The following is a 25,744-nucleotide window of genomic DNA, read 5'->3' on the forward strand; positions in this document are numbered from 1 at the left end:
CCCTGCTGAGGCTGCAGTGCCTCAAATATTGGAAGAGGTCACCCCCTGTGAGTGGCTGGCTGAGGTGCCATCTGTTGAGGAAGTACTGAAGGCGATCCGGAGTCTGAGACCAGGAAAGGCACCGGACAGAGATGCTCTCCCAAGCGAAATGCTGAGGGAGGGTGGCGTTTGTGCACAGACTGCCCTATATGACATCATAACAACAGTGGACCACTGGACGGGTTCCGCAGGATTGGAAGGATGTCCTGGTGGTCCCCCTCTTTAAGAAGGGGGACCGCACAGACTGTAACAACTACAGGGGCATCTCACTCCTCAGTGTGCAGGGAAAGGTCCCGGCAAGGATTATCCAACATCGCCTTGCTAGGCACGCTGAGGAGAGGCTTGCGGAGCACCAATGCGGTTTCAGGAAAAGGCGGTCCCGCACAGATGCCATATTTTCTGTCCGTCTGCTACAGCAGAGGTGTAGGGAATTCCAACAAGACCTACATCTCTGCTTTATTGACCTGGTCAAGGCCTATGATACCATCAGTAGGCCTGGGCTCTGGGTTGTTCTTCGTGCTCTCAGAGTCCCTGACCCTCTGCTCACGATCATTAAGGACCTTCATGACGGTGAGCGGGCCCGGGTAAAACTACGTGGCCGGGAGTCAGAGCCTTTCCCTGTACACCTTGGGGTGTGACAGGGATGTCCTCTGGCTCCCACATTATTTAACATCTATTTTGACCACATAGTTCGTGAAGCCTTCAATAGCTGTACTGGGGGAATTTCCATTTGGTACAGATGTAATGGGAGCCTGATCGATGCCCGGGTGCGATCAAGGGATGGCTCCCTATTGGTCAACCACGTTATGTATGCCGATGATTTGGTAATAGCTGCTCATTCAGAGGAGGAGTTGGAGACGCTGCTGCTGAGACTGGAGTGTGCCACTAAAAGGTGGGGCCTTACCATCAGCCCCACCAAGACTAAGCACCTGCCTGGGTATTTTGTACCATCGGACACTCCACCCCCACAACTCCCAATCGGTGATGGGGCAGTAGTGGAGAGAGTGGAGAGTTTCCCAAACCTGGGCAGTGTGCTTATGACCGGCTCCAGTTTATCAGCAGAGGTCTCACTCTGAATCAGTCGAGCGGCAATATCTTTTCATCGGTTTCGTAACGCTGTGTGGAAGCTACCTGGTCTGTCGCTCCGCACGAAGCTTCAGGTCTTCTCGGCCACAGTCATTCCCTCCCTCCTCTACGCTTGCGAAACGTGGACCCCCCTAATGGAGCATCTTCGCCGGTTGGAAACATTTAGGCTGGCCTGCCTACGATCCATCCTGGGTTTAACCAGGCTGGATTGTGTGAGCTCACAAATCCTTGAAAGATCTGGGCAAAGTCCCATCGCTGAGCTCCTCCGGCAGGCAAGGCTGCGTTGGATGGGTCATGTAGCCCGCATGCCCAGCCACCACATGCCTAAACAGCTTTTGTTCGGCCGGATCGAGGGGGCTAAACGGGCGCGGCACGGGCTAGAGAAGAGATGGAGTGATGTGGTACAGGAGGACGTGGAGCTGAGTGGACTTGCCGATGACTGGTACCAGCGGTGTCAAGATCGGCCTCTGTGGAGGAGGCTCGTGAAGGACGCTACTGGGCAGTTGGAGGCAGTCGCCCTCCAGCAACAACGGAGGGTGGAGGAGCGACACTCACAACAACGAGCGGAGCGCCGGGTGGCTAAAGCACAGCAAGTTGGCACAGTAGGGGGCACAGGTGGTGCATCAGCCAGTCATCTCAGTCGACCCGTGGCATCTGGGCCTGCCCCGTGACCTCCTGCCAGCGGGCGTTCGACACTTCACGTGGCCTCAAGGTGCACTTGACCTGGCACAAGCGTCGTGGTGACGTCACCGCCACTGTGTGGCAAATGGCGGTTGTTGTTGTTGTCATTGTGGCAGTGTGTGTCATTGTGTGTGTGTGTGTCATTGTGGAACATTGTGTGTGTGTGTCATTGTGTCAACTGACAATGATGGACAGACAACCTTGCGAGCGAGATGTTGCCACTCGACAATGAGGCACTCCAGTTGCCAGACAGCGAGAGAGCTTCAAAGCGCGGTGGCCCTGGCTCAGACAATGCCATTGGCAGGAACACAGCAGGGCAGCCATCACCACAACAACAACCATGTCAACAGAGCTGCCACGCGGCACGACATTGTCCATCGAGCCCAATGCTTGTGCACCACCACCACCACCATCACCACGTGGTTATTTTTTTTGTTTCACGAAATTCTCAGGAGGCTTCATCATCGTCATCACCACAGCAGCGACGATTCACCACTCTGCTGCGATACTCCTCACGCAATCACCGGGCTCATCAAGCGATCCGCATGTGTGAATTAGAGCTGCCGTCAGCCGGCACACGGACGCGGTTGGGTTTCATCTGCTACGCCGGGTGTCGGACACCGCGCCGTCAAATCAACCATTGGGAAATCTAGCCGGGCTCACAATTGTAGCCTCCGGGCAACTGGAATTGTAACAACCAAATTGCGGTTGCGACTTGTGGCAAGCGGCGGCGAAACGTCGCGCAGAAATGACCGCGCGGACCGTCACTCGGAAGTCAAATCTGTCTCTGCGTTGCAAGGCCGTCGCCATGGAGTCAGCATTGGGGGGGACCAAATCAGGGGGTCCCCCCCCGGAAAAAATAAATCTAAATTTGAAAACGAATTTCCTGCCATTTCCTCACCTGAGGACGGCTGCTTGCGTTGTGGCCGAAACGTCATGAGAATTAGTTTATTATGTTTTATTTTTATTATTTTATTATTTCCATTCTACGTGACTTTACCGAAAGAACCAAGAACAGAAATATAACGTAATAAAGGCTTTAAGGTTAGTTGAATACACACGTGAGCGCCATTGTTGGTCGCTGGGTGAATGTGGCTAATTAACTTTCCATGGTTGATTGATTATCAATCGCAAATCAGCCCGTTTTCACCAAAAAAACTGTTTAAACTCGACAGTGATATAGCCTACGTGACACTCACATTACATTCTTGTTTTCCACTTTTTAGTAAATTTGAAAGTAATGAAATGGAGAGACAGGGCAGTGTTTGACATTGATTGTACCAACCCACAGCAGTTGAGCAACGGCTTCTGCTGGGGTACGGCAACACCACTTGGACAAACCACACGCACCTTAACACTAGAACCGGCAGTAATGATAATGGAAATCTGTTAAGCTTAGTTATGATTATGATGACATTTGTTAATGATTATTTCGAACGGCGGTTAGTGGTTGCCTGTCGTAGCATAGCAATCATTTTTTTATTATATTTTTATATCAATATATTGGGGGGTGGGGGGACATTTGAGCATATTTGCTGCATTGAGCAATCGGTTGCAGGGACGTCCACACCGAAGCGACTCGAGTTGCAGGCAACCAGGTTGCAAGCGACCGCACCGCTCAGGGCTTTGTATTGGAGCGCGGCTCCCTCGCCCTGCAGAGCCCTTGACACATCTCCCGGCGCTGCGAGATGAAGACGCCGTGGACTTATCAAGTGTGAAATTGTTGCATCGAGGCCGGCATTCAACGGCCTCTATATAATTTGTCACGAGCATTATCATCAGCATCAATCGACCATGGTCAATCCACTTCTTGACGAAGGCACTCCCTCCCCTCCCACCCATCCACCCGAGCCATCGCCAAACATCTCTCACAGAGTCAATGTCCACCGTGCGACAACCTCCATCCTCCGCTGCTCACAAGCGAAGGGGACCCTTGTGTGAAAAGAAACCTCGATCAGCCGCTTGCCCAGCTGCACGCTTCAGCCGCTAATGAGATGGCCATTAAGGCGAGCGCGCGTCCAATTACAGGCACAATGTAACCGCTCTCACCCAAATGAAGCACACGCCGGTACGAGAGAGGCGCTCGCGATCACAGCGCATGATGCATTTAGGATTTATTTTTATTGTTAAGATGCGACCGATGATGTCCCCATCTGGTTACTTATCAAAGACTTCCCCCTCCCCCCCACCACCCCCGAAAATATAATTGTGTACCTGGTAATAGATGCACACACGCAGATACACACACGCACGCGTTTTAAAAAGCAATGCTGCGTTGTGCATAGCAACGTCACAATTGCACCGCTACCATACTTAAAAGAAAAATACATCCCCCAAACAAAAAAAATAGATTTTTTTTTTAAACCTACGGTGTCGAGGCAGAGTCACGCGGCGTTCCATCGACTATCGGTACACCGGTTGTACCATGAGCCACAGAGTGCACGCGTACTCAGCGTCGGGGGGGGGGGGTGACACCTTAAAGCCGTACACGGCGCACGGATGAACACAATCACGGGCCACCACAAACCTAGACCCCATCTTCCAACCCCCCTCCACCCCGAAAAAAACCAAATTCCTCCCAACGTTGTCTTAACGTTTGGCGAAATCGAGTCGCCCACCCAGTCCACAACGACGCCTCCCAGTCCCATGGGACTTCGATGCGAATTGTTGGCCCTTTCCTGCTGTCGCGTGGCCACGACACGTGATACGTAAGTTAAATTTTCGTTGTAAATGTTTTATTGCCGTATCCTTGATAAATATTGCAACTTTAGTATTTTATTTAAGGCCCGGGTTTGCGAGAGCTTCGAAGGCTCTTGTCAGTTTCTGGAGTCCAATTCTCTCTCGAGGTGTAAAGTCACTGCAAAGCCATCCAGCGGCGGTGGTGGCGGTGGTGGTGATGTTGCTGCTGGCCTTACATGGGCAGTGGTGCACACGCCACAACAACAAACCCAACAACAACGCACACGGTTGCTCCACCTAAACCTCTCTGCGTGCTGCCAAGGGCCGTTGCCCAAAACGTCGAGAACAAACTCTACGCGCTCTTTCAAGGCCACACACGTGCGGAGGTGATATTGACGAAAGCGCGAAAAGAGGTGTTTCGTCCGTTGAGCGTTGCTAACTCCGCGAGGCATCTGACCTCCTCTGGCGCACGGTGGAGAGGGGTTGGGTTGGCTCCCTTCGTGGGCAACGGCATCACGATCTCCGAAGCATCCCTCAGGCCCGCACCGTATCGACGATACAAAACTCGGGTGCTACCGACGCAATTAAAAAACTTTCCAATTGAAATCTGGCCAGCATGAGACGCAAGTCCGCGTCGGTCTCACTGGAGGCCCACGATCTGAAACGTTTCAGATCCCTCAATGCGCACGTTGTTGGGACGAGTGCTGTTAGCGAGCACCTATGAAGCCACACACACACACCACCACTATGCGCACACGTGCGTCCGCATCCATTAGCACGGTTGGCTACGTATGGTGCGGAAGAAGTTCATCCTACATACATACTCGGATAAGACGAACCTGCACACGCACTTCGACGGAACGAGTTAAACTGCGCACTCTCACCGAGTGAGTAGTGGTGCCAGTGGCGGTGAGATAACAAGCGTGATGGAGAGGTGGGGATAACGTCCTGAAAGACCCGAGCTACAGCGCCACCACTCCTCCGACGCTCCGCTAACAGAAGCCCACAGGCGCCGATCGCCTCCGCTCGATTTTCACCGATATTCTATTAAAATTAAAACGGCACCGCAAATCCTCCGGCAAGGATTTGCGGCTACAGGGTCGCTCCGACACCCGAGGCATCAAGCTGGCGATGCGCTCCCGATTTTCGGGAACATTTCGGATGATTCCGGAAATCGGGACTCGATACGAAATTTCTGACGTTTCGGATTTCTACCCAAAGGGGAAGTGACGTCACTGAGAATGACGTCATGCCCGCCGTGCTTCAACCGAAAATGGCGTCGCGTGGCATCAGATGACGTCACTTTAGTGAGCACCAAACTTGAAAATAACGAACACGAACAGATGTTGTTAAATCGGAAACTCATTGCTAACACACGTATACACACCCAGGCCGAATGAGCGTTGGGGGTGAAACAAATCTACCAAAGCCCCCCCCATGAAATAATGGCAAGCAGAGCTAATTGACACCATCACTTACAAGCAGGCTGTGTCACACGATTAGCAACGTGGTGATAAACAATGCACGCCACAGCAATCTAACAGATTCCTACAACACATACCAACGTCATTTAGTATCATTATTACCCTTGCTTACCCAGGAGAGCCTCCCCGAGTCTCAACTCTTTTTCACGAGGGTCCTGCCAAGGTTGTCGAAGTAGGGGGCGGCCGGGAGGGGTGATGATCGCTGCTGCTGCTGCTGTGTGATTGTGATCCCGACTGAGGGGTCTGCGGTGAGATGTTTCAGCACCTGCGATGTTTGGGAGACGACCCGCACCCGCCACGTCGCGAGGACGGAGCGTCAGCTTCCTCGCTCGCACCGCGACCCGCTTCTACCCATGCGGGCTGACAGTGCCAGTCTCACCACGGCACCCTCACGGCACCGTCCAGGAGGCCTCCCACAACGAGGGGCTCTCTGGTTCACGCAACGAGCACTTCGCCCCCTACGCAGCGGTCGATGATGATGTTGACGACGACGACGTTTGGGCCAAAACCTCCGAGCGGATCGACGCTCGTAGGTCGCGTCCGTCTCTACTGCGAGCGGCCAATTGCGGAGACGTCAATGCGACCGATCGTTTAGGCGTGGGTGCACCCCACGCAGTCCTTCTTCCCCTTATCTCGGCGGCACTGCGAGTGATTCTCGTTACACATGCGGGGCTATCGGTGTGTGGTTAAGGCTTCAGCCTCGCTGGGGACAAGTGCTTTGCCCTCCGGTCTGTGGGTGTAAATTGTCCTGGATAGGTCACACTGAGAAAACAAGAGACCCTGCAAGGGCGTGTGGAGCTAAGAAGCTGTTACCCAGCCGCCTAATCGTCGCCGGCTTAACAAAACGTCACGTCAACGGTCCCCTCAAAAAACGCACAATAACGCTGCGAGAGTCTTTAACGCGCAGCGCTACCATCTCATCGCGCCGCGTACATTATTCTAGCGTCAAGGTCTCTCCTCACGCTTTGCCGCTTGCTCAGAAGCACGATGGCAATTTGCGAAAATATCCCCCCAGATTATTTCACTTTTACGGAGTGCAGCAATCCCGGCGTTCAATCCCATCACATACGAACGATCGGCGCGACACTGAGCAGTGCAAAGGGTCAGAGTCACCGGTCGCAGACATTCTCCATGATTTGCCACGTTTCGGAATCGTGAGTAAATCCAAAAATCGATTTGAGAAAAAAAAACAGTGGGGGACGTAGCGGTTCGCTCGTCGCTGCCAGAATCGTGAATATTAAAACGAAGACATCGGTTCTAACGCGCGTGGTTCTAACGCGCGCTGTGAATCCGGCCCCGGAACCAAACGGAACCGGGTTTCAATCGCTCCCGACATCGAGCCGCTTAATCGTCGCCTGTGAGGGCTCTGTCCGCGCCCCTGGGCGAGTAGTTGAGTAGCTGACACGTGGTGCGTGGGCTGCTGTGCACGTGGTCACGTCCCTGACGGTTACGCGAAAAACGAGCTCATCGGCAATGGTTACATTTAGAGGTTTTGTTTGGGTTCGATCGCGTAAATATAAACGTGTGTCGTGAAACCTCGCCACCGCCCCGACACAGCCGATTAGTAAGGGGATGGGCACGTAAACAAAACGTGGCCAATTCGTTACTAGTTCAGCACACACCGGCTGTGCGTCGCAGAGTTAACCCACGATGACATTTACAATTCGAGCACCGTGACGTGTCGTCAGTAATTACAACAACCGCCATCGCCGGATGGACAGCCAGAGATGTGGAGAAGTCCTCCTCCTGTTTCGTTCTTAAATTTCTTCTTGACATTCGCTTTGCGCCCGAGGGTGAAACCACGCTGCCACCCACCCTTGTCCCCCAAAATTGACATTTCATGTAGAATTTGTGACGTGCGCACGCACGCACACAGGTTTCGTTTTACCGCCTTGGAGAGAATTATTCACAGGCACAGGAAACTACAGACGCGCCTGGCGAAGGCAGCCAGGATGGGTGCCAAACAATTGCCTGAGCTCTGATGTCCTATATTGGGGTGTTTGGCCAACTGCTGAACATGTCATCATCGTCGTCGTCGTCATCATCATCCTCGGCCTTGGTCAATCCACTGCTGGATGAAGGCCTCCCCACAAGCCTTCATCCACCGCCCCTGCCGCTTCCCCACCCTACCGATAGTTGACACAAACTAAAAATCAATAAAATCCACGCAACAATCATAAATACACGCAACGCGATGATTACATTCGTGAAGGTAAAACGAGGCGATAAATACGCGCAGAGCACCGGCGTGGCACCACACGCGACGTGGGCGTCGCGCTCACGCCAGCGAACCAAACACGCGCACGCACGCACACGTACAGAGACACACGGACGTACACGCACAGGCGAACGCACACACGCACGCAGACACGCACACAGACACGCACACACGCACAAACACGTACAAACACATAGATGCACGCACACACACGTACAAAGACGCAGACGCACGCACGCACAGACGTACACACACACACAGACGTACGCACACACAGACGTACACACACACACAGACGTACGCAGATGTACACACACAGACGTACACACACACACAGACGTACACACAGACAGACGCACACGCACCAGCAAACCAAGCCACACACACGCACGACCTCGTGACCGCCCTCTTCCGCAGCTCCGCGGAACCTTCTGCAGGGTCCGCTGGGGCTGAGCGCGCGCCGAGGCTAAATCACCCCAGACCCGTTGTGTTGCTTTCTCTACGTGCGTTCACGTAGAGCACCTTTGAGGAGATGGGGGACCATGATGGGAGATCATCATGGGAACATCAAAACGCCACCGCGCTCGGGACTGGAATTCCTCAACCCGAAGCGGATGGGGCGGTACGGGAGGGCGGCCCGCATCGATCACGTCGCGTCTCTCTTCGCTGCGTTTTCCCACAATGCCCGCGTTGCCGTAGCGACATCGCCGACGCTGGGCAACGGCTGGCACGGTTTTGTTCAAGCGAGCAAAGAGAGACGCGACGCGCGTGCGTCGTGGCGCGTCCGGAAGGCACGGGACTCGATATTTAAATTAAAGCCGCTCCGGTTCCAACCGAATTGCGTTTCTTTAAAAGAGGAACACTGGGCAGCATGCGACGGTCGCCGATTAAAGCCACCGACGCCCGTGCTCGCGATCGGCGCGCGACGATCGGGGTGCGCACCTTGAGCAGGAGCGGCTCGCGAATCGGTTCCTTCGGGGCCGCCGACGAGACCGGGAAATCAAACTGGGGACCGGCGTTCGCGGCGGCCGCCACCGAGCGGAGGGCCTCAGGCCTGGTCGCGCGAACGCCGCGTCGAAAGTCACGCGCGCAAAAACCTTCGACGGGTAACGTTTGGGGTAAAATGGAAGTCCACGGCGGTGGCGGGCGGTGGCGGGTGGTGGCGGGTGGTGGCGGATGGTGGCGCGTGCGTGCGGTTGGGCCTGGCGGGCGTGCGCGTGAGCGACGGGGCTGGCGCCCGCTCTAGGCGTGCAGGCCGAGGAAGGCGGAGAGCGCCAGGCCCGGAGGCTCGAACACCCGGTGCTTGTTCACCACGCGCGTCTGGCGGCGCCCATCGCGATTGCAGCCTGCGAGGGAAGGCCGGCGCTTTAAAACCGTCGCGCGATCGTCGCCCGCGCGTTTGCGTTCTCACTCGCTCGCTCACGAACTCGCACACTCTCACACCTACTCACACACTCACAAACTCGCACACTCGCTAACTCACACACCCACTCACACACTCATGAACTCGCACACGCTCCCACACTGAAAATTGGTCCATAGAGATTTGGAGGGAAAAATTAGTTTTGGATCGATCTGAAGCTGCGACGTCACAGCAAGCGCCGTTGCTCGTGTGTTTTTACGCCTCGCGTGTCACTCTGGCTCAGTTCGATTAGCGCAGTTGGCGACGTACGACGCGAAATAAGTTCAACATACATATATATACGTAAAAACATTTCGTAAAAATTATTGTTTCACCACCAAAACTTTACATATTTATAATAGAAATCGAACAATTAATAATTAATTAACACAATAATAATGATTCCAATTAGTGCATCACCACACGATCTGTTGTTTTGCTGCAATCGCTAAAACACAGAAGCTGAGAAAAATAAATCGTCCATGTCAAATCCTCGCCTAGCGGTTCTCAAACTCGCGGCCCCCCCCCGCCCCCCCCAACCCCCCACCCCCCCCCGCCCCCCGCCCCCCGCCCCCTCACCCTCGTCCCCCCCAGTGGCTTACTGGAGGAGGCGAGGTCCAGGTACTGGCACAGGCCGTGAAGTAGCATTCGCTCAAAGCTGCAACACACAGGGCACAACCAGGAGTCAGATACCACGCCGCGCGGCAGCAGTGGTGGTGGTGGTGGCAGTGGTGGTGGTGGTGGTGGCAGTGGTGGTGGTGGCAGTGGTGGTGGTGGTGGTGGCAGTGGTGGTGGTGGTGGCAGTGGTGGTGGTGGCAGTGGTGGTGGTGGTGGTGGCAGTGGTGGTGGTGGCAGTGGTGGTGGTGGTGGTGGTGGCAGTGGTGGTGGTGGTGGTGGCAGTGGTGGTGGTGGTGGTGGCAGTGGTGGTGGTGGTGGCAGTGGTGGTGGTGGCAGTGGTGGTGGTAGCAGTGGTGGTGGTGGTGGTGGTGGCGGTGGTGGTGGTGGCAGTGGTGGTGGTGGTGGTGGCAGTGGTGGTGGTGGCGGTGGCGGTGGTGGCAGTGGTGGTGGTGGTGGCAGTGGTGGTGGTGGTGGTGGCAGTGGTGGTGGTGGTGGTGGCAGTGGTGGTGGTGGTGGTGGCAGTGGTGGTGGTGGTGGTGGCAGTGGTGGTGGCGGTGGTGGCAGTGGTGGTGGTGGCTACGCTGCTCTCTGCTACACCTGGCCGCCTGTAGTGGTCCAGCGCTGTGGAGGCGGCAGCAGCAGCAGCAGCAGCAGCAGCAGCGAGGGTTGGTGGACCACGCGCAGACGTTGTGAAACTTCCTTCCCGTGGGCATCAAACAGGCGTGCTAGCCTGGCTCGCCAGGAGAAGGCGATGCGTACACTACTGCCCGTCGACTAATCGAGACCCGTTTCTGTCTGTACACGGGGGATCGAGCGTCGCCTCCTCGAACAAAGGCGTGGGTTTTCACGTGTCGAAGAAACACGACTCACCATTCATTGGCCGAAAACATCTCACGAATAAAAACCCCAAGGTCCTAGAGTCCTACAACTCCTGGATCAATAAGTAAATAATTTTTTTTGTCGGGAATAAATTATTGGTATTATAAGACACCGCTGAAAACACGGCGAACTACGCGTGGCCAGAACTGGGATCGGAACCGAGGATTCCCTGACTATGAGCGACCCGTCACACATTCACAGGGTCATAGGTCATACGGTGACAAGGTGACAGGGTAATAGGGTCACAATATCAGGGGCACACGCTCACAAGGTCACATGGTCATAGGGTCACGTGCCGCCGATCGCTGAAAGGAGCGGACGACGACTCCGTGTGTCGAGCTCGCATCGCCCGGAGGGCGGTAGTTTTTTGGCCTACTCTTCCTCGCTACGGAGACGTGCTGGAAGAGGCAGGGGCACCCACATTTGACCCCACCACCACCACCACCACACGCGACGTGCCGATCAACTTTACTGCGGTGAACCCGTTCCTGCTGCCGTTTGCGTGGTAACAGTGGGGGGCAGGGGGCGGAGAGAGAAACCGGCCCCCCCGAATTTCCAACCGCCACGCCGGGACGTGGAGTCGAACCGGCGACCGCGCAGTTTTGCGAGTACCGCGGCGCCGCTGAAACCCATCCGACACCGCCGTGGCCGGCTGCCCCTCTGCCGAGATGGGGAGGAGGTGTTCACACTTCACGCGTAACACCTCCGGGCCAATTTTCTCACAAAATCTCCTTGCAAATTACAAAGGACCTCAATTACAGCGAGAGCGGTGAAGGGTGCGGAGAGAGAAAGAGGGGAGAGGGTTTGGGGGGGCGGGGGGATTGTGGGGGTTGAGGCTGCACCTGTTCTCAAGCATGGCCAGGTACACAGCCTCTGGGCAGGAGCAGAAGAAAGTGGTCACATTCTCCTCCAGGAACTCCAGCGTACCCTGCGCGCACACACAAAGACAAGATCCCCCGTATAGCCTTAGCAGGCTGTATGGGCGAGGGCTGTTGGCGAGCACCTATTAAGGCCGGCACGGTGCGGTGACGCTGACGCCGACGCACCGGCTGTTCACTTGAGGTCGAGACGACCCAGGGGAGGCCCAGGATGAGATGTGAACCGATCCGGGCCTGTGACCGGTGTGGTGAAGTACGGTGAAACAACCCCCGTGAGCGGCACGGGGCTTGGGGGGGGCGGGGTGGTGGGGGCCTTCGTCGAGCAGCGACGACGATGGGGGACGGCCGCCGTGACCCTTGGCCCGTGACCCTTGGCCCGTGACCCTTGGCCCATGACCCTTGGCCCATGACCCTTGGCCCGTGACCCTTGGCCCGTGACCCTTGGCCCATGACCCTTGGCCCATGACCCTTGGCCCGTGACCCTTGGCCCGTGACCAATGGCCCGTGACCCACGGCCCGTGACCCACGGCCCGTGACCCATGACCCATGGCCAGTGACCCATGACCCGTGACCCATGGCCCGTGACCCGGCGTGCTGGCGGCAGCAGCGAGGCCGGCCGGGAGGATCGGCCCAAAATCCTCGAACGAGAAATTGTGGCAGTTGGGTCCTGGAGGGCCCCGACGAGCAATGCCGGCGCAGTGTCGCGTCCGGGCGAGGCCACGAGTGAAGTGAGCTACGGGGTTCAGTTATCAAATTTGGCCAATTTACCCAGGGAAGCCTCACCGAGTCTCAAGACTCTTTGCGGAGAGGCGGGTCCTGCCGGGTTTTTCGTGGTACGGGGCGACGCTGCGTCGTGTTTCCTGATGACGTAAATTCGCGAGGTTCATTCTTCAAACTGGGCCAATCTGGACCGTGACGACGGCCACAGCGCAGCGGCATTAACCAGGGCAGCCGCCGTTGTTCGAACCGCGAACCTCCCCCGACGGGCGGCGGGCGCTCAACGAGATAAGCGGAGCGCTTAACCGCCGCCGCTGTCCATCTCGTGGGTGAGCAGAAGGAGAGATTGAAACCGTGATCGCCGCAATCATCCCGCGGCGCTCGGGAGATTAAGGCAAATGGCTGCGGCTTGCCGGGCTCCGCTTGCTCCGCTCTCCTGGCAGCGGCCACCGCTCACCCCCCACCTTCACCAAAACCACGTTGCCCACATCCCTGCTCATTACCCGTCCCAAATCTCAAGAAGACTCCATGCCCTGTGTTTATGCACACGTCTGTGTGTATCAATTCCGTTATAACGGACTCGTCACGCGACGAATCATCTCGCGCCCGTCCCATCTCTCACCGGGGAATTTTATATAAAAACTATTTTTAGAACAAAAATATTTTTCTCCAACGTAATCGAAACAAAACAACGGACTTGAGCTGGTACAGCCCGGAGCGGCCCCGCTCGCCAGGGCCACCGAGCAGTGGCCCTGGCACGCGACGGCGCCACAGCGTGGGCCGGCACGGGTCCCGGCGAGCGGCGACGCCCACAAACGGCCCTGCAAGTTTAGACTCCGACGGAGGTCACGGAGGGGCAAGAGGAGGTCGCGGGTTGGCACGGGGGGGGGGGATAATCGGGGGGGGGTGCGGGGGGGGGATAATCGGGGGGGGGTGCGGGGGGGGGGGGTTAGGGGTTAGGGGTGTGCGGGGCTCACCAGGGGAACTCGCTTCTTGCGCAGCGTCAGGCGGATGTGCTTGTCGATCCGGTCGTAGCACTCCTTGGGGCTGTACGGCAGCGGCTCTGCCGGGGAGGAGACGCCACGACCGCGAGCGGCCGCGTTCAACTTCTTATTCCGTTCCCTCCCACCGTCTGTCCCTTTCCCCCGGTCCCTATAACCCACTTCACCTATTCAGCTATTTTACGTAAATAACGATGAGCGTGCCGCCGTACCGTGGGTGGCGCCGTGCGGGTCGAGTTTGCTCCCCACCGCCTCCTCCCCGTCGAGTCCTCGCAGGAGCCGCTCCTGCTCCTCCCCGGGACGGTTCATGAAGTCGTTCCAGATCTGCAAGCGCAGCATAACCTCCGTCACCGCATCTCGCGGGCGGTGGGGGGGGGGGGGGTGTCCCTCTCTCTCCCCGGCTCTGGGGAGGGAGGCGAGGGAGGTGGGGAGGCGAGGGAGGTGGGGAGAGTCCCCGTACCTGGATGTAGTCCTCCTTGGTGAGCACCTCGGAGAAGATGGAGTTGGGCCTCGCGTCGCTCTCGTCCGCGTCCTCCGCGCCGCAGGGGTCCATCTTGTCCACGAGGTTCATGAGGTAGTGAGCTGCACGCGCGCGGGGCGACACGCCACCGCCAACGCCACCGTTCAAGAGGCGCCTCTCGCTACGGACGCGCCGGTTCCGTTCACATCTCCCGGCGCGGCTCGAGAGGTTTTTTATTTGCCGCCACGGAAGCCGCGTCTACGCGTGCGCGGCCGACGCAGCGTCGCCGCGCCCCCACGGCGTCGCCCGCTCGCCGCCCGCACCGCTCGTTCCACAGGCGCGGAGCCGCCGGTGTCGTGGAAACAACGACGCCGGTGCCTCCCGTAAAAAAAAGAAAAAAAGGAGGCATCGGCGGTCAGTCTCGCGCGGACGCGGGCGGCGGGGATCGGCGCGGGCGGCGCTCACCGTTCTCCTGCCGGCGCAGGCGCTGGCGCCCCTTGCCCTGCCGCACGAGGTCGGAGTTGCGCACGGCGCGGTTGACGTAGAACTGCTTGCGCCGCGTCGCCGCCGCCGTGCGCTTGGCCGGCGAGGCGCCCGGCTCCCCGGCCTCCCCGGGGCCTTTCTCTCCGGCGCCCGGCCTGCTCCGCCGGGAGGCACGGCACACGCGGGGGTTAGCGGGGGCTAGCGGGGGCTAGCGGGGGGGGGGGGACGGTGGTAGTTGTGGTGTCGCGGTGGTGACGCTCGCCTGGGTTCGATTCCTGACTCGGGCACCTTTCTGCGTGAGAGTGTGAGAGGAATGTTCTCCCCTGTGAGAGTGTCTGAGTGCGAGTTCGTGTGAGAGTGTCTGAGTGCGAGTTTGTGTGAGAGTGTCTGAGTGCGAGTTTGTGTGAGAGTGTCTGAGTGCGAGTTCGTGTGAGAGTGCGAGTTCGTGTGAGAGTGTCTGAGTGCGAGTTCGTGTGAGAGTGTCTGAGTGCGCGCGTGAGAGTGCGTGGATTTGTGTGAGAATGGAGAGCGGTAGTGTAGTGGTTAGCGTGCGGCGTTACGATCCCGTAGCGATGAGCACGGTGGGATACGTACGGGGCGAAGATAGTTCAACGTACATACATGCAGACACACCCGAGTTCAATCCCGCTCACAGCCAACACCAGTGACCATTAAATGAGGACCTGATACAATGTGTAAACGTCGACACTGGGGAGACAAAGGCGGCCGGGCGTGGTGCTGGCCACCCAGCCCCTAGTGTGCCGTGCCGGCCTTCATAGGTGCTGCGAACAGCACTTGCCCCAACAGTCTGTTAAATCTTCTTGGTTCTTTCGGTAAAGTCTAGATTTGACGCTTTCGTGACCGCAGGAATCCATACTCTTTGGTTCTTTCGGTAAAGTCACGTGGGTAGAAAAATAAAATAAATCACGACGTTTCCATCGCAACACAAGCAATCATCATCAGGTGGGAAACCACAGCAAGGCTACATGGGGGATCTTTGTCTTGTGTGCGAGTGTTGTCAATGCAAGGAACAAATTGCCTAACCCAATCAGCCTCCTTTCCCATATTCGTCCCTCCAAATAAAAAACAAATACGCCTCTGAACACTTCTCATCAGCTGCACGGCCTTCTGGGAGTCCATTTGTCTGTCCTAATAACAACACACACCCTGGTGAAGTGCCAGATGTTTCTAGGCGAGGACCCCCCTCCCCCCGCCAGTTGTGGTCCCTGCTTCGATGCAGGACCGCACGGCGCAGAATTGACGTGGAGTGTCATTGTGTCGGCCCACGGAACGGACGAACGATGTGTCCGCCAGCACCGAATGAAGCTTTGCTGGCAAGACACTGAATGTCGAAACCGGTCCGGGAGTCTGGGCCTGCGTTTGGCGAATGCTGCCGAAAGAATTGCACTCCCAGAATGCCGTGCGCGGCCCGATGTGAAGTGTAAACATTTATACACATTTGTAAGTTTTATAAGACGAGAGACAAACGTGGCGTGGAGGCGTATTTATCGTCTGCTGATCTCCCGTTTCAAAATAGACGGTCCGATCTTTCCGCCACAGCACGCACAATGTGCACGCAATACGCAAATTACACAATTCGCCTTTTCCGAAGTCCACAGACATAAATGCATCGCGGGGAGTTGCTCAACTGGGAGAGAGGGGGCGAGGTTCCCCGTGTGTGCGGTGGCGTAGCGGATGGTGCGCTGCGCTACGAACCCGGCGACCCCGGACGATTATCTGAACCGGTCCTGGGCCTCCCCTAGGTCGACTCAGCCTCAAATGAGTACCTGGTGCGGCGTGTAAACATCGGCACTGGGGAGACAAAGGCGGCCGGGCGTGGTGCTGGCCATCCACCCCCTCGTGTACCGTTCCGGCCTTCATAGGTGCTCGCTAACAGCACTTGCCCCTACAGTCTGTTAAGGCTACACGGGAGATTTTTGTGTTGTACTCTGCCATGTTGTTGTAAGATTAATGATGACGAGTTGTGTTTATTACACTGTGTAATAAAACAAAATTGTTCCTGGGTAGTGAGTGTTATTCCCTAATTGCTTATGCCTCAAAAGTACAGAAAGTGGCTATTACTCCCCACAAACTTTGCTTTTGTGACCAGGACAGTGATATTTTGAAATTTACCGATTTTCACTGAGAAAACGCGGTGTGCATTTGTGTCATTCCTTCACGTAAAGTCCTGGTCACAAATGCAAAGTTTGTGGGGAACAATAATAGCCGTTTTCTTTACTTTTTATGCATAAGCAATAAAAAAATAACACTTAGTACCCAGGAACAAAAACTGTGTTACAAAGTGTGATTATAGCACGCGTCGGAGGAGGAAACCGGAGCACCCGGAGAAAACTCAAGCCTAGCGCAAGGGGGCGACGCCTTCACCTGGCGAGCCAGGCTACGGCTCCTCCTCAGCCCGACTGTGTGTTCCACCAACCCTCGCAGCCAGCTGCATGGCCACCACCGTCTCCGCTATCCTCACGACACCAACGTGGACATTATCACCGAAACGTGGACCCCGCGGGTCTTCGAGCACGCTCACAAAGGCGAGATCAGTTACCGCTCGCCGCTGACGTTTAGCTGTGGCTGCGAATCGACACTCGGGTCGACAGGTTCATAAAGCGGCGCGCTAAGCGTTGCACCACTGCCCCCCCCTCCGCCCGCCCGGGTAGCAACAATGACAATCACGCAACGTGCCTCTGAAGCCAGGCGCTGGGGGCTGGACCGTCACGTCGCAGGATCGCGAGATGATGCGGTGGTGGTTTGGGGATGAGGGTGGCTTGACCAGGACTCGTGGCAATGAGCGCGTTGTACTTGAGGCAGGATGGAGAGACAGTGCCATCGTCGTCACTAATAGCGTAGGGCGGAGGTGGTGAATCATTGACAGTTTTTTTTTTATCTTTCGTGCACAAGGCTGTCCCATGGCACCGCCAAACACCCACTCATTATCTTGTAAAGTTTAAACTCGTTGCAGTCGTCATCATCATCATCCACCGATCCACTGCTGGATGAAGGCCTCCCCAAACCGCCGTCATCACCGCTCGCGATCCCGCGATGTAACGATCCGCACGAGGAGCCGATTTGATCATCGGTCCATCTCCACGGCGGACGTCCACTCAGAACGCGTTCCGTTCCTCCGATGCCGCTCCGTTATTAATCTCGACCATCGGCCACAACCGCCCCTTCTGGTCATGGCATTAGAAGGTCGCACTCGTTACCCACAAAGCGCGTGCCACAAATGACCCACAATGCCTTGCTGATCTCGTCAAGGAACTCACGCCATCACGCAAACTCCGATCATCCCTCGCAGCGGCTTTTGGCTGACCATCGTATCGCGCATTTTCAGATGCACTTCTGCTGCAGTCCAGAACGCTCTTCCGATATCAAGAAGCCTAATTAGAGCTATGCACTTGTGAATCGAGATTGCAAACTCATTTCTTGAAAACTGCTTTCAATGTTTAGTTTGTTGTCGATCCACCGCACCTCCAATTAGCACGTTTGGCTACGCTCGGTGCGAAATAAGTTCATCATGCATAGAGACGTGACGCGTCCTGCTGCCCAAGCCCCACTCAGTGTCCTGAGCAGTGTGGGCGATGTCTCTAATGAGCGCGCGTTCTCCAATCCACGGCTTTCGATGCAACTCCCAGCACTTGGCGACCTCATGCATTAGCTAGGAATGTCAAGCTCCGAGTACCAATTATTGGCAGTTATCGTCGAATGCGTCACCCTTGAGTGCTCCTGAAAAAAAAAATGTAAAATAAAGTAATGATTCGTAAGGATTCTACGCGGCTGTGTAAACTCCGTACAATTACACTGTATATCACTCTGAGTGCGTCTGTAGAGATTGAGTGTTTCGCCACATCACAGGATCGTGACAGGTGGTGGCAGTGGCTTGGGGAGGCCTTCATCCAGCAGTGACCACGGCTGAGGATGATGAAAGGCAATCAATAGACAAAGGTCCCCCGAGTAGCCTACACAAGCTGCTGGGGCAAGTGCTGTTCTCCTGTAGCACCTATGAAGGCCGGCATGGCACACGGGTAAGGTGGGTGGATGGCCAGCACCACACCCGGCTACCTTTATCTCCCCAGTGGCGATGTTTACTACACACCGCACCAGGTACTCATTTGAGGCTGAGTCGACCTAGGTGAGGGGCCCAGGAATAACACAAATGTGCCAGGATTTTTGGTAAACATAAAGGCCCAAGGCAGAATTGTTTCAGTCACTTATGAGTTTAACAATGATAATATTCATGCTTTCGACTTGCGTGACACGCCATCCCACAGGAGTGGCTCACTCTGGAAGACAGAGACGCCTCGGAGGTGCGAGGAGGAACCGGACCTGCGCACGAGCTGGATTCATCGCTCCATCTCCCCCGGACGCCCCTCCCCGTGGAACCCGTTCCGCCCCTCGGCTGCCACTCCTTCACAAATCTTGACCTATCTCGCTGACCTCTCAACACCGTCTCAATCGTGTCGCTGACCCGCACGCATACATTCCATAATCCACGTGTCCCTCCATCGTGCTGCTCTCGGTGGAACCGCAAGACACCAGCGGTTCGGAAAACCAAAGTAACAAGAAGAGCCATTTCATTTTTAAATCGGTACAAAAAAATAAACCCTAAATATTTCAAGAGCCGCGATGGTTTGTGCGGTGAATGCCAGACGGTGGTGGTCCTTCACGTGGCCGTACGTTGCCGACCTCTGATCTCGACGCGAGTCCAAGAAGGCGATAAGAGAAGTATGTGGGGCAGGTCACGGGCTTGAAGGGTCAGTGGTCGGCTGGGTCAAGCCTCCTCACGATGAAACGGCAGCAGCCGAGGGCGGGAACGTGCCCAGGGAGGCACACGGTCGTGGAGATGGAGTGATGAAATGTACGAACGTATGTTGAACTTCTTTCGCACCGCACGTAGCCAACCGTGCTAATCGGAAGTGCGGGGGAAGGACAACAAACTAAACACTGAAAGCGGTTTTTAAGAAATTAGTTTTCAATCGGAATGATTTAATAGTGCATTGCTTAAGTGGCTTCCTAGTATCGGAAGGAAGAGCGTTCCAGACGGCCACAGAAGCGCATCTCAAAGCGCCGCGCGATGCAGTGACCCGTCTTTGTTCGATGGCCAGCAAAAAATCAGCTCGTGTACAGCAGAAGCAGCGGGGTGGATGGCTATGATGACAGGCTGCTGGGAGACTGTGTATATCGCGATCATCCTGTTTATATGTTTATGTAAATAGACGATACGATAACATAAGCTTATTATAGACTAGCTTTACTACCCGGCTTTGTCTCCCCAGTGGCGATGTTCACACACCACACCAGTTAATTGTTTGAGGCTGAGTCGACCTAGGGGAGGCCCAGGACCGGTTCAAATAATCGTCACCGGTGGTGGCCGTGAGCGGGAATCGAACTCGGGTCGCCGGGTTCGTAGCCACGACACTACAATGCGTTACGCTTCCACATGCGCGGGTCACGTGACAGATTTGATGTCACAGCTCACTTGCTGGGCAAAAAAAAAATGCATTATTGAACTCCCCCCCCCCCGCCAAAAAAAACCCCAAAAGTGTATTTTTATAATGTTTGCATGATGTACCGTCTGGAAAGTACCCACATGGCAAATTTCCAGTTTGTTGCATGTCGGGAAGTACGCTAAACATTTTGAACAGACACACATAATCACAACTTTTCCTTGTATATATATGGAGATAGGCGCACCTGGTATGGTACTGAAGTCTACTACAAACCAGCCAGAGTCAAAGTCAAGTCAAAGTGACTTCCTGTTTGCATGAAATGCCCAGAGGGATCCGTGATCATTTCCCGTTCACAGCCCTACAGAGACAGTGGCGGTGGAAATTCCACGTTCCTATGACGGGGACGAGTCTATCTGTGGGACAACCACTGTTGCTGGAAAAAATATATCCGTGCAGCAAATGCTGTGAGCAAGTAGCAGCTATCAAGGCCCGGCCGCCTTTGTCTCCCCAGTGAGTCGACCGAGGCTTGGTCAGGCACACACCCACACCCAACTACTGACGCGTATGACAACACAACACACACGACTTGCGTTTGGGGGAGTGACATCAGACTGAAGCAAACCCGGGGGGGAGGTTACAGTGCTGTACAGGGACTCCTCTACTTACGAACACAGGGACTCCTCTACTTACGAACACTCGACTTACGAACTTTCATAGATACGAACAAACCTGGTCCGTACGTCCAAGTTGCCTGTTCGGACCGAGAGTCGTAAGTTCAACCGCCACGCAATAGATGGCGGTGGTGGCATCTACATCTGCAGAACGTGAAGAACCAGTGGCATCTACATCTATAGAACGTGAAGAACCAGTGGCATCTACATCTATAGAACGTGAAGAACCAGTGCCATCTACATCTACAGAACATGAATAACCAGTGACATCTACATCTGCAGAACGTGAAGAACCAGTGGCATCTACATCTGCAGAACGTGAAGAACCAGTGGCATCTACATCTGCAGAATGTGAAGAACCAGTGGCATCTACATCTAAAGAACGTGAAGATCCAGTGGCATCTACATCTACAGAACATGATGAACCAGTGGCATCTACATCTGCAGAACGTGAAGAACCAGTGGCATCTACATCTGCAGAATGTGAAGAACCAGTGACATCTACATCTAAAGAACGTGAAGATCCAGTGGCATCTACATCTACAGAACATGATGAACCAGTGGCATCTACATCTACAGAACGCGAAGAACCAGTGGCATCTACATCTACAGAACGTGAAGAACCAGTGGCATCTACATCTGTAGAACGTGAAGAACCAGTGGCATCTACATCTACAAAACGTGAAGAACCAGTGGCATCTACATCTACAGAACGTGAAGAACCAGTGGCATCTACATCTGCAGAACGTGAAGAACCAGTGGCATCTACATCTACAAAACGTGAAGAACCAGTGGCATCTACATCTACAAAACGTGAAGAACCAGTGGCATCTACATCTGCAGAACGTGAAGAACCAGTGGCATCTACATCTGTAGAACGCGAAGAACCAGTGGCATCTACATCTGCAGAAAGAGAAGAACCAGTGGCATCTACATCTGCAGAACGTGAAGAACCAGTGGCATCTACATCTGTAGAACGCGAAGAACCAGTGGCATCTACATCTGTAGAACGCGAAGAACCAGTGGCATCTACATCTGCAGAACGTGAAGAACCAGTGGCAGCTACATCTACAGAACGTGAAGAACCAGTGGCATCTACATCTGCAGAACGTGAAGAACCAGTGGCATCTACATCTACAGAACGTGAAGAACCAGTGGCATCTATAGAACATGAGGAACCAGTGGCATCTGCAGAACGTGAAGAACCAGTGGCATCTGCAGGATATTTTACAACTTTGAAAGCCATCCCCCGCGTTTAGTGGATACACCGTTCAACACGTTTGGAATCGACAGGAGTAAAGTTGGACTTACGAACAGACCCCCCCCCCCCTGGATCCTAACTCGTTCGTAAGTAAAGGAGTCCCTAGATTGAGTTTTTATTTATGGACTGGACTCACAAACATCTCCCTGAAGTCCATTACTTACCCACACCAGGTACTTACTCATTAAAGGCTGAGTTGACCTGGGGGGGGCCCGGAACCCGGTTCAGATGTTAGCCGTGAGTTTGAACCTCCTCCACTCCACACACACACAATCAAAGCACCCCTCTGAGTACACAAACACACACACAGACCAATCACCCCCCCCCCCCCCTTTATGGCGGGCGCTAAAGTGTTGGGGAAAGTGCTCTGTGAGAGAGGGCGCCTTTTAGATGACAAGGGTGATGGTGGTGGTGTGGAGTCGGTAGTTTAACTCGACCGAGTCGCCTTTGTATCCCTTTGCCGTGGAGACTCACGCAACGTGGAACTCGATCTCACACTCACACCCAAAATACACTGCCAAGACAGGGGCAAAGGTCCCCCGTGTAGCCTTGGCAGGCTGATGGGGCAAGTGCTGTTAGCCGGCATGGCACACGAGGGGGTGGGTGGCCAACACCACGCCCGGCCGCCTTTGTCTCCCCAGCGGCGATGTTTACTACACACCGCACCCAGGTACTCGTTTGAGGCTGAGTCGACCTAGGGGAGACCCAAGACCGGTTCAGATAATCGTCACTGTGGTGTTGGTGACGCAGTGCACTGCACTAACGCTCCCCACTCCCACACAAACACTCACACACACAAACACTCACACAACACTCCCCACACACACACACCACACACACACCACTCCCCACACACTCCACACACACACCACACATACACACCACACACACACACCACACACACACACACCACTCCCCACACACCACACACACACCACACACACACACCACACACACCACACATACACACCACTCCCCACACACCACACACACAACACACACACCACACACCACACACTCCACACACACACCACACACACACCACACATACACACCACACACACACACCACACACACCACACACACTCCCCACACATCACACACACCACTCCCCACACACACCACTCCCCACACACACCACTCCCCACACACACACCACACCCCACACACACACCACTCCCCACACACACACCACACACACTCCCCACACACACCACACACACACACACCACTCCCCACACACACACCACACACACACACTCCCCATACACCACACACACACTCCCCACACACACACCACACACACCACACACACCACTCTATCCCACACACACACACCACTCCCCACACACACCACACACACACCACTCCCCACACACACCACACATACACCCCACCACACACACCACACACACACCACACACACACACAAACACACCACACCCCACCACAAACACCACTCTCTCCCACTCACACCATACACACAACACTCCCCACACACACCCAACCACACACACCACACACACACACAAACACACGACACCCCACCACAAACACCACTCTCTCCCACTCACACCACACACACACATCACACACACACTCCCCACACACCCCACACACACACTCCCCACACACTCCCCACACATACACACACTCCCCACACACACACACCACACACACTACTCCCCATACACACACACCACACACACACACCACACACACCACTCCCCACACACACACACCACACACACACCACACACACCACTCCCCACACACACACACCACACACACACACCACACACACCACTCCACACACACCACACACTCCCCACACACCACACCACACACACACTCCCCACACACACACACACTCCCCACACACACACACACACCACTCACACCACACACACACACCACACACACACACCACTCCCCATACACACACCACACACACACACACCACACACACACACACCACTCCCCCCACACACACACCCCACACACACCACTCCCCACAAATACACACCACACACACACTCCCCACACACACACTCCCCACACACACACTCCCCACACACACACTCCCCACACACACACTCCCCACACACACACTCCCCACACACACACTCCCCACACACACACTCCCCACACACACACTCCCCACACACACACTCCCCACACACACACTCCCCACACACACACTCCCCACACACACACTCCCCACACACACACTCCCCACACACACACACTCCCCACACACACACTCCCCACACACACACACCACCACACACACTCCCCACACACCACACCACCACACACCACACCACCACACACACACACACTCCACACACACACTCCACACACACACTCCACACACACACTCCACACACACACTCCACACACACACACTCCACACACACACACACTCCACACACACACACTCCACACACACACACTCCACACACACACACTCCACACACACACACTCCACACACACACACTCCACACACACACACCACACACCCCAACCACACACACACACCACACACACTCCCCACACACACACCACACACACACACCACCACACACACTCCCCACACACCACACCACACACACCACACCACCACACACACCAAACACCACACCACAAACACTCCACACACACACACTCCACACACACACACCACACACAAACACTCCACACACAACACACCACACACACCACACCACCACACACACCACACACCACACCACAAACACTCCACACACACACACACAACACACACACACACACTCCACACACACACACACGCCACACACACACACCACACACAACACACACACACCACATACACAACATCACTTTCTCCCGGCTGGACTCACTCGTTGCCGCCGCTGTTGTTGCTGTTGCCGCCACCGGCGACCACCATCACGGTGCCGACGTCTTCACCACCACCACCAACAACAACAACCACCACCACCACAACAACAACTACTGCAAGGACGACTACAGAGGCCTACTCGCCGCGCCGGGAACGACGGAGGACGACGACGAGGAGGAGGAGGAGACGGATGAGGTGGAGCGAACGACCGGAACCAGAAAATCTCCGCCCCGCCCCCCACCTCGAGGTGGGAGGGGCCCGGGGCGGACGTTGGGGAGCGGGAAGCGACGACATCGTGAGGCGAATTGGGCGGCCCTCACTCACTCCGAGTCTCTGTGTCACTCTCCTCACTCTGTGTGTGTCTCTGTGTGTCTCAGTGTGGCTGTGTCTCTCTGTCTCTGTGTCTCACTCTGTCACTCACTCACTCTGAGTCTCTGTGTCACTCTCCTTACTCTGTGTGTGTCTCTGTGTGTCTCAGTGTGGCTGTGTCTCTCTGTCTCTGTGTCTCACTCTGTCACTCACTCACTCTGAGTCTCTGTGTCACTCTCCTCACTCTGTGTGTGTCTCTGTGTGTCTCAGTGTGGCTGTGTCTCTCTGTCTCTGTGTCTCACTCTGTCACTCACTCACTCTGAGTCTCTGTGTCACTCTCCTCACTCTGTGTGTCTCTGTGTGTCTCAGTGTGGCTGTGTCTCTCTGTCTCTGTGTCTCACTCTGTCACTCACTCACTCTGAGTCTCTGTGTCACTCTCCTCACTCTGTGTGTGTCTCTGTGTGTCTCAGTGTGGCTGTGTCTCTCTGTCTCTGTGTCTCACTCTGTCACTCACTCTGTGTCTCTGTCTCTCTG

At 55.3% G+C, this 25,744-nt stretch overlaps 1 protein-coding gene across 3 annotated transcripts; it reads right to left on the reverse strand.

Annotated features, from left to right (window-relative positions):
* Positions 1-2,046: 2,046 nt before the first annotated feature.
* On the reverse strand, positions 2,047-25,102 carry R3HDM4 (R3H domain containing 4). Of its 3 annotated transcripts, none has more exons than XR_013640468.1 (9): positions 24,903-25,102; positions 14,608-14,780; positions 14,143-14,264; positions 13,895-14,006; positions 13,659-13,744; positions 11,929-12,014; positions 10,192-10,247; positions 6,082-9,533; positions 2,047-2,085 (listed from the first exon to the last, which is right to left on the reverse strand). XR_013640468.1 is itself a non-coding variant. In XM_078881452.1 (8 exons), exons 1-8 carry the CDS (start codon positions 24,947-24,949, stop codon positions 9,430-9,432), a joined length of 786 nt encoding a protein of 261 aa, XP_078737578.1. In that variant the 5' UTR covers positions 24,950-25,102; the 3' UTR covers positions 3,296-9,429. The 3 variants fall into 3 exon arrangements, 1 of the variants encoding a protein (XP_078737578.1); XR_013640467.1 differs by lacking the exon at positions 2,047-2,085 and adding an exon at positions 3,296-5,804; XM_078881452.1 differs by lacking the exon at positions 2,047-2,085 and having other exon boundaries at positions 3,296-9,533.
* Positions 25,103-25,744: the final 642 nt, after the last annotated feature.

This window comes from Lampetra fluviatilis, chromosome 3, assembly GCF_964198595.1.
Source record: "Lampetra fluviatilis chromosome 3, kcLamFluv1.1, whole genome shotgun sequence".
NCBI classification, from domain to species: Eukaryota; Metazoa; Chordata; class Hyperoartia; order Petromyzontiformes; family Petromyzontidae; genus Lampetra; species Lampetra fluviatilis.

Coding starts and splice junctions, on each gene's coding strand:
- R3HDM4 (XM_078881452.1), bottom strand. CDS start 24,949: ATGGTGGTCGCCGGTGGCGGCAACAGCAACAACAGCGGCGGCAACGA. Junction 14,265..14,607: donor CCTGCGCCGGCAGGAGAACG/GTGAGCGCCGCC, acceptor GCGCGCGTGCAG/CTCACTACCTCATGAACCTC. Junction 9,534..10,191: donor CCTGGACCTCGCCTCCTCCA/GTAAGCCACTGG, acceptor CTTCCCTCGCAG/GCTGCAATCGCGATGGGCGC.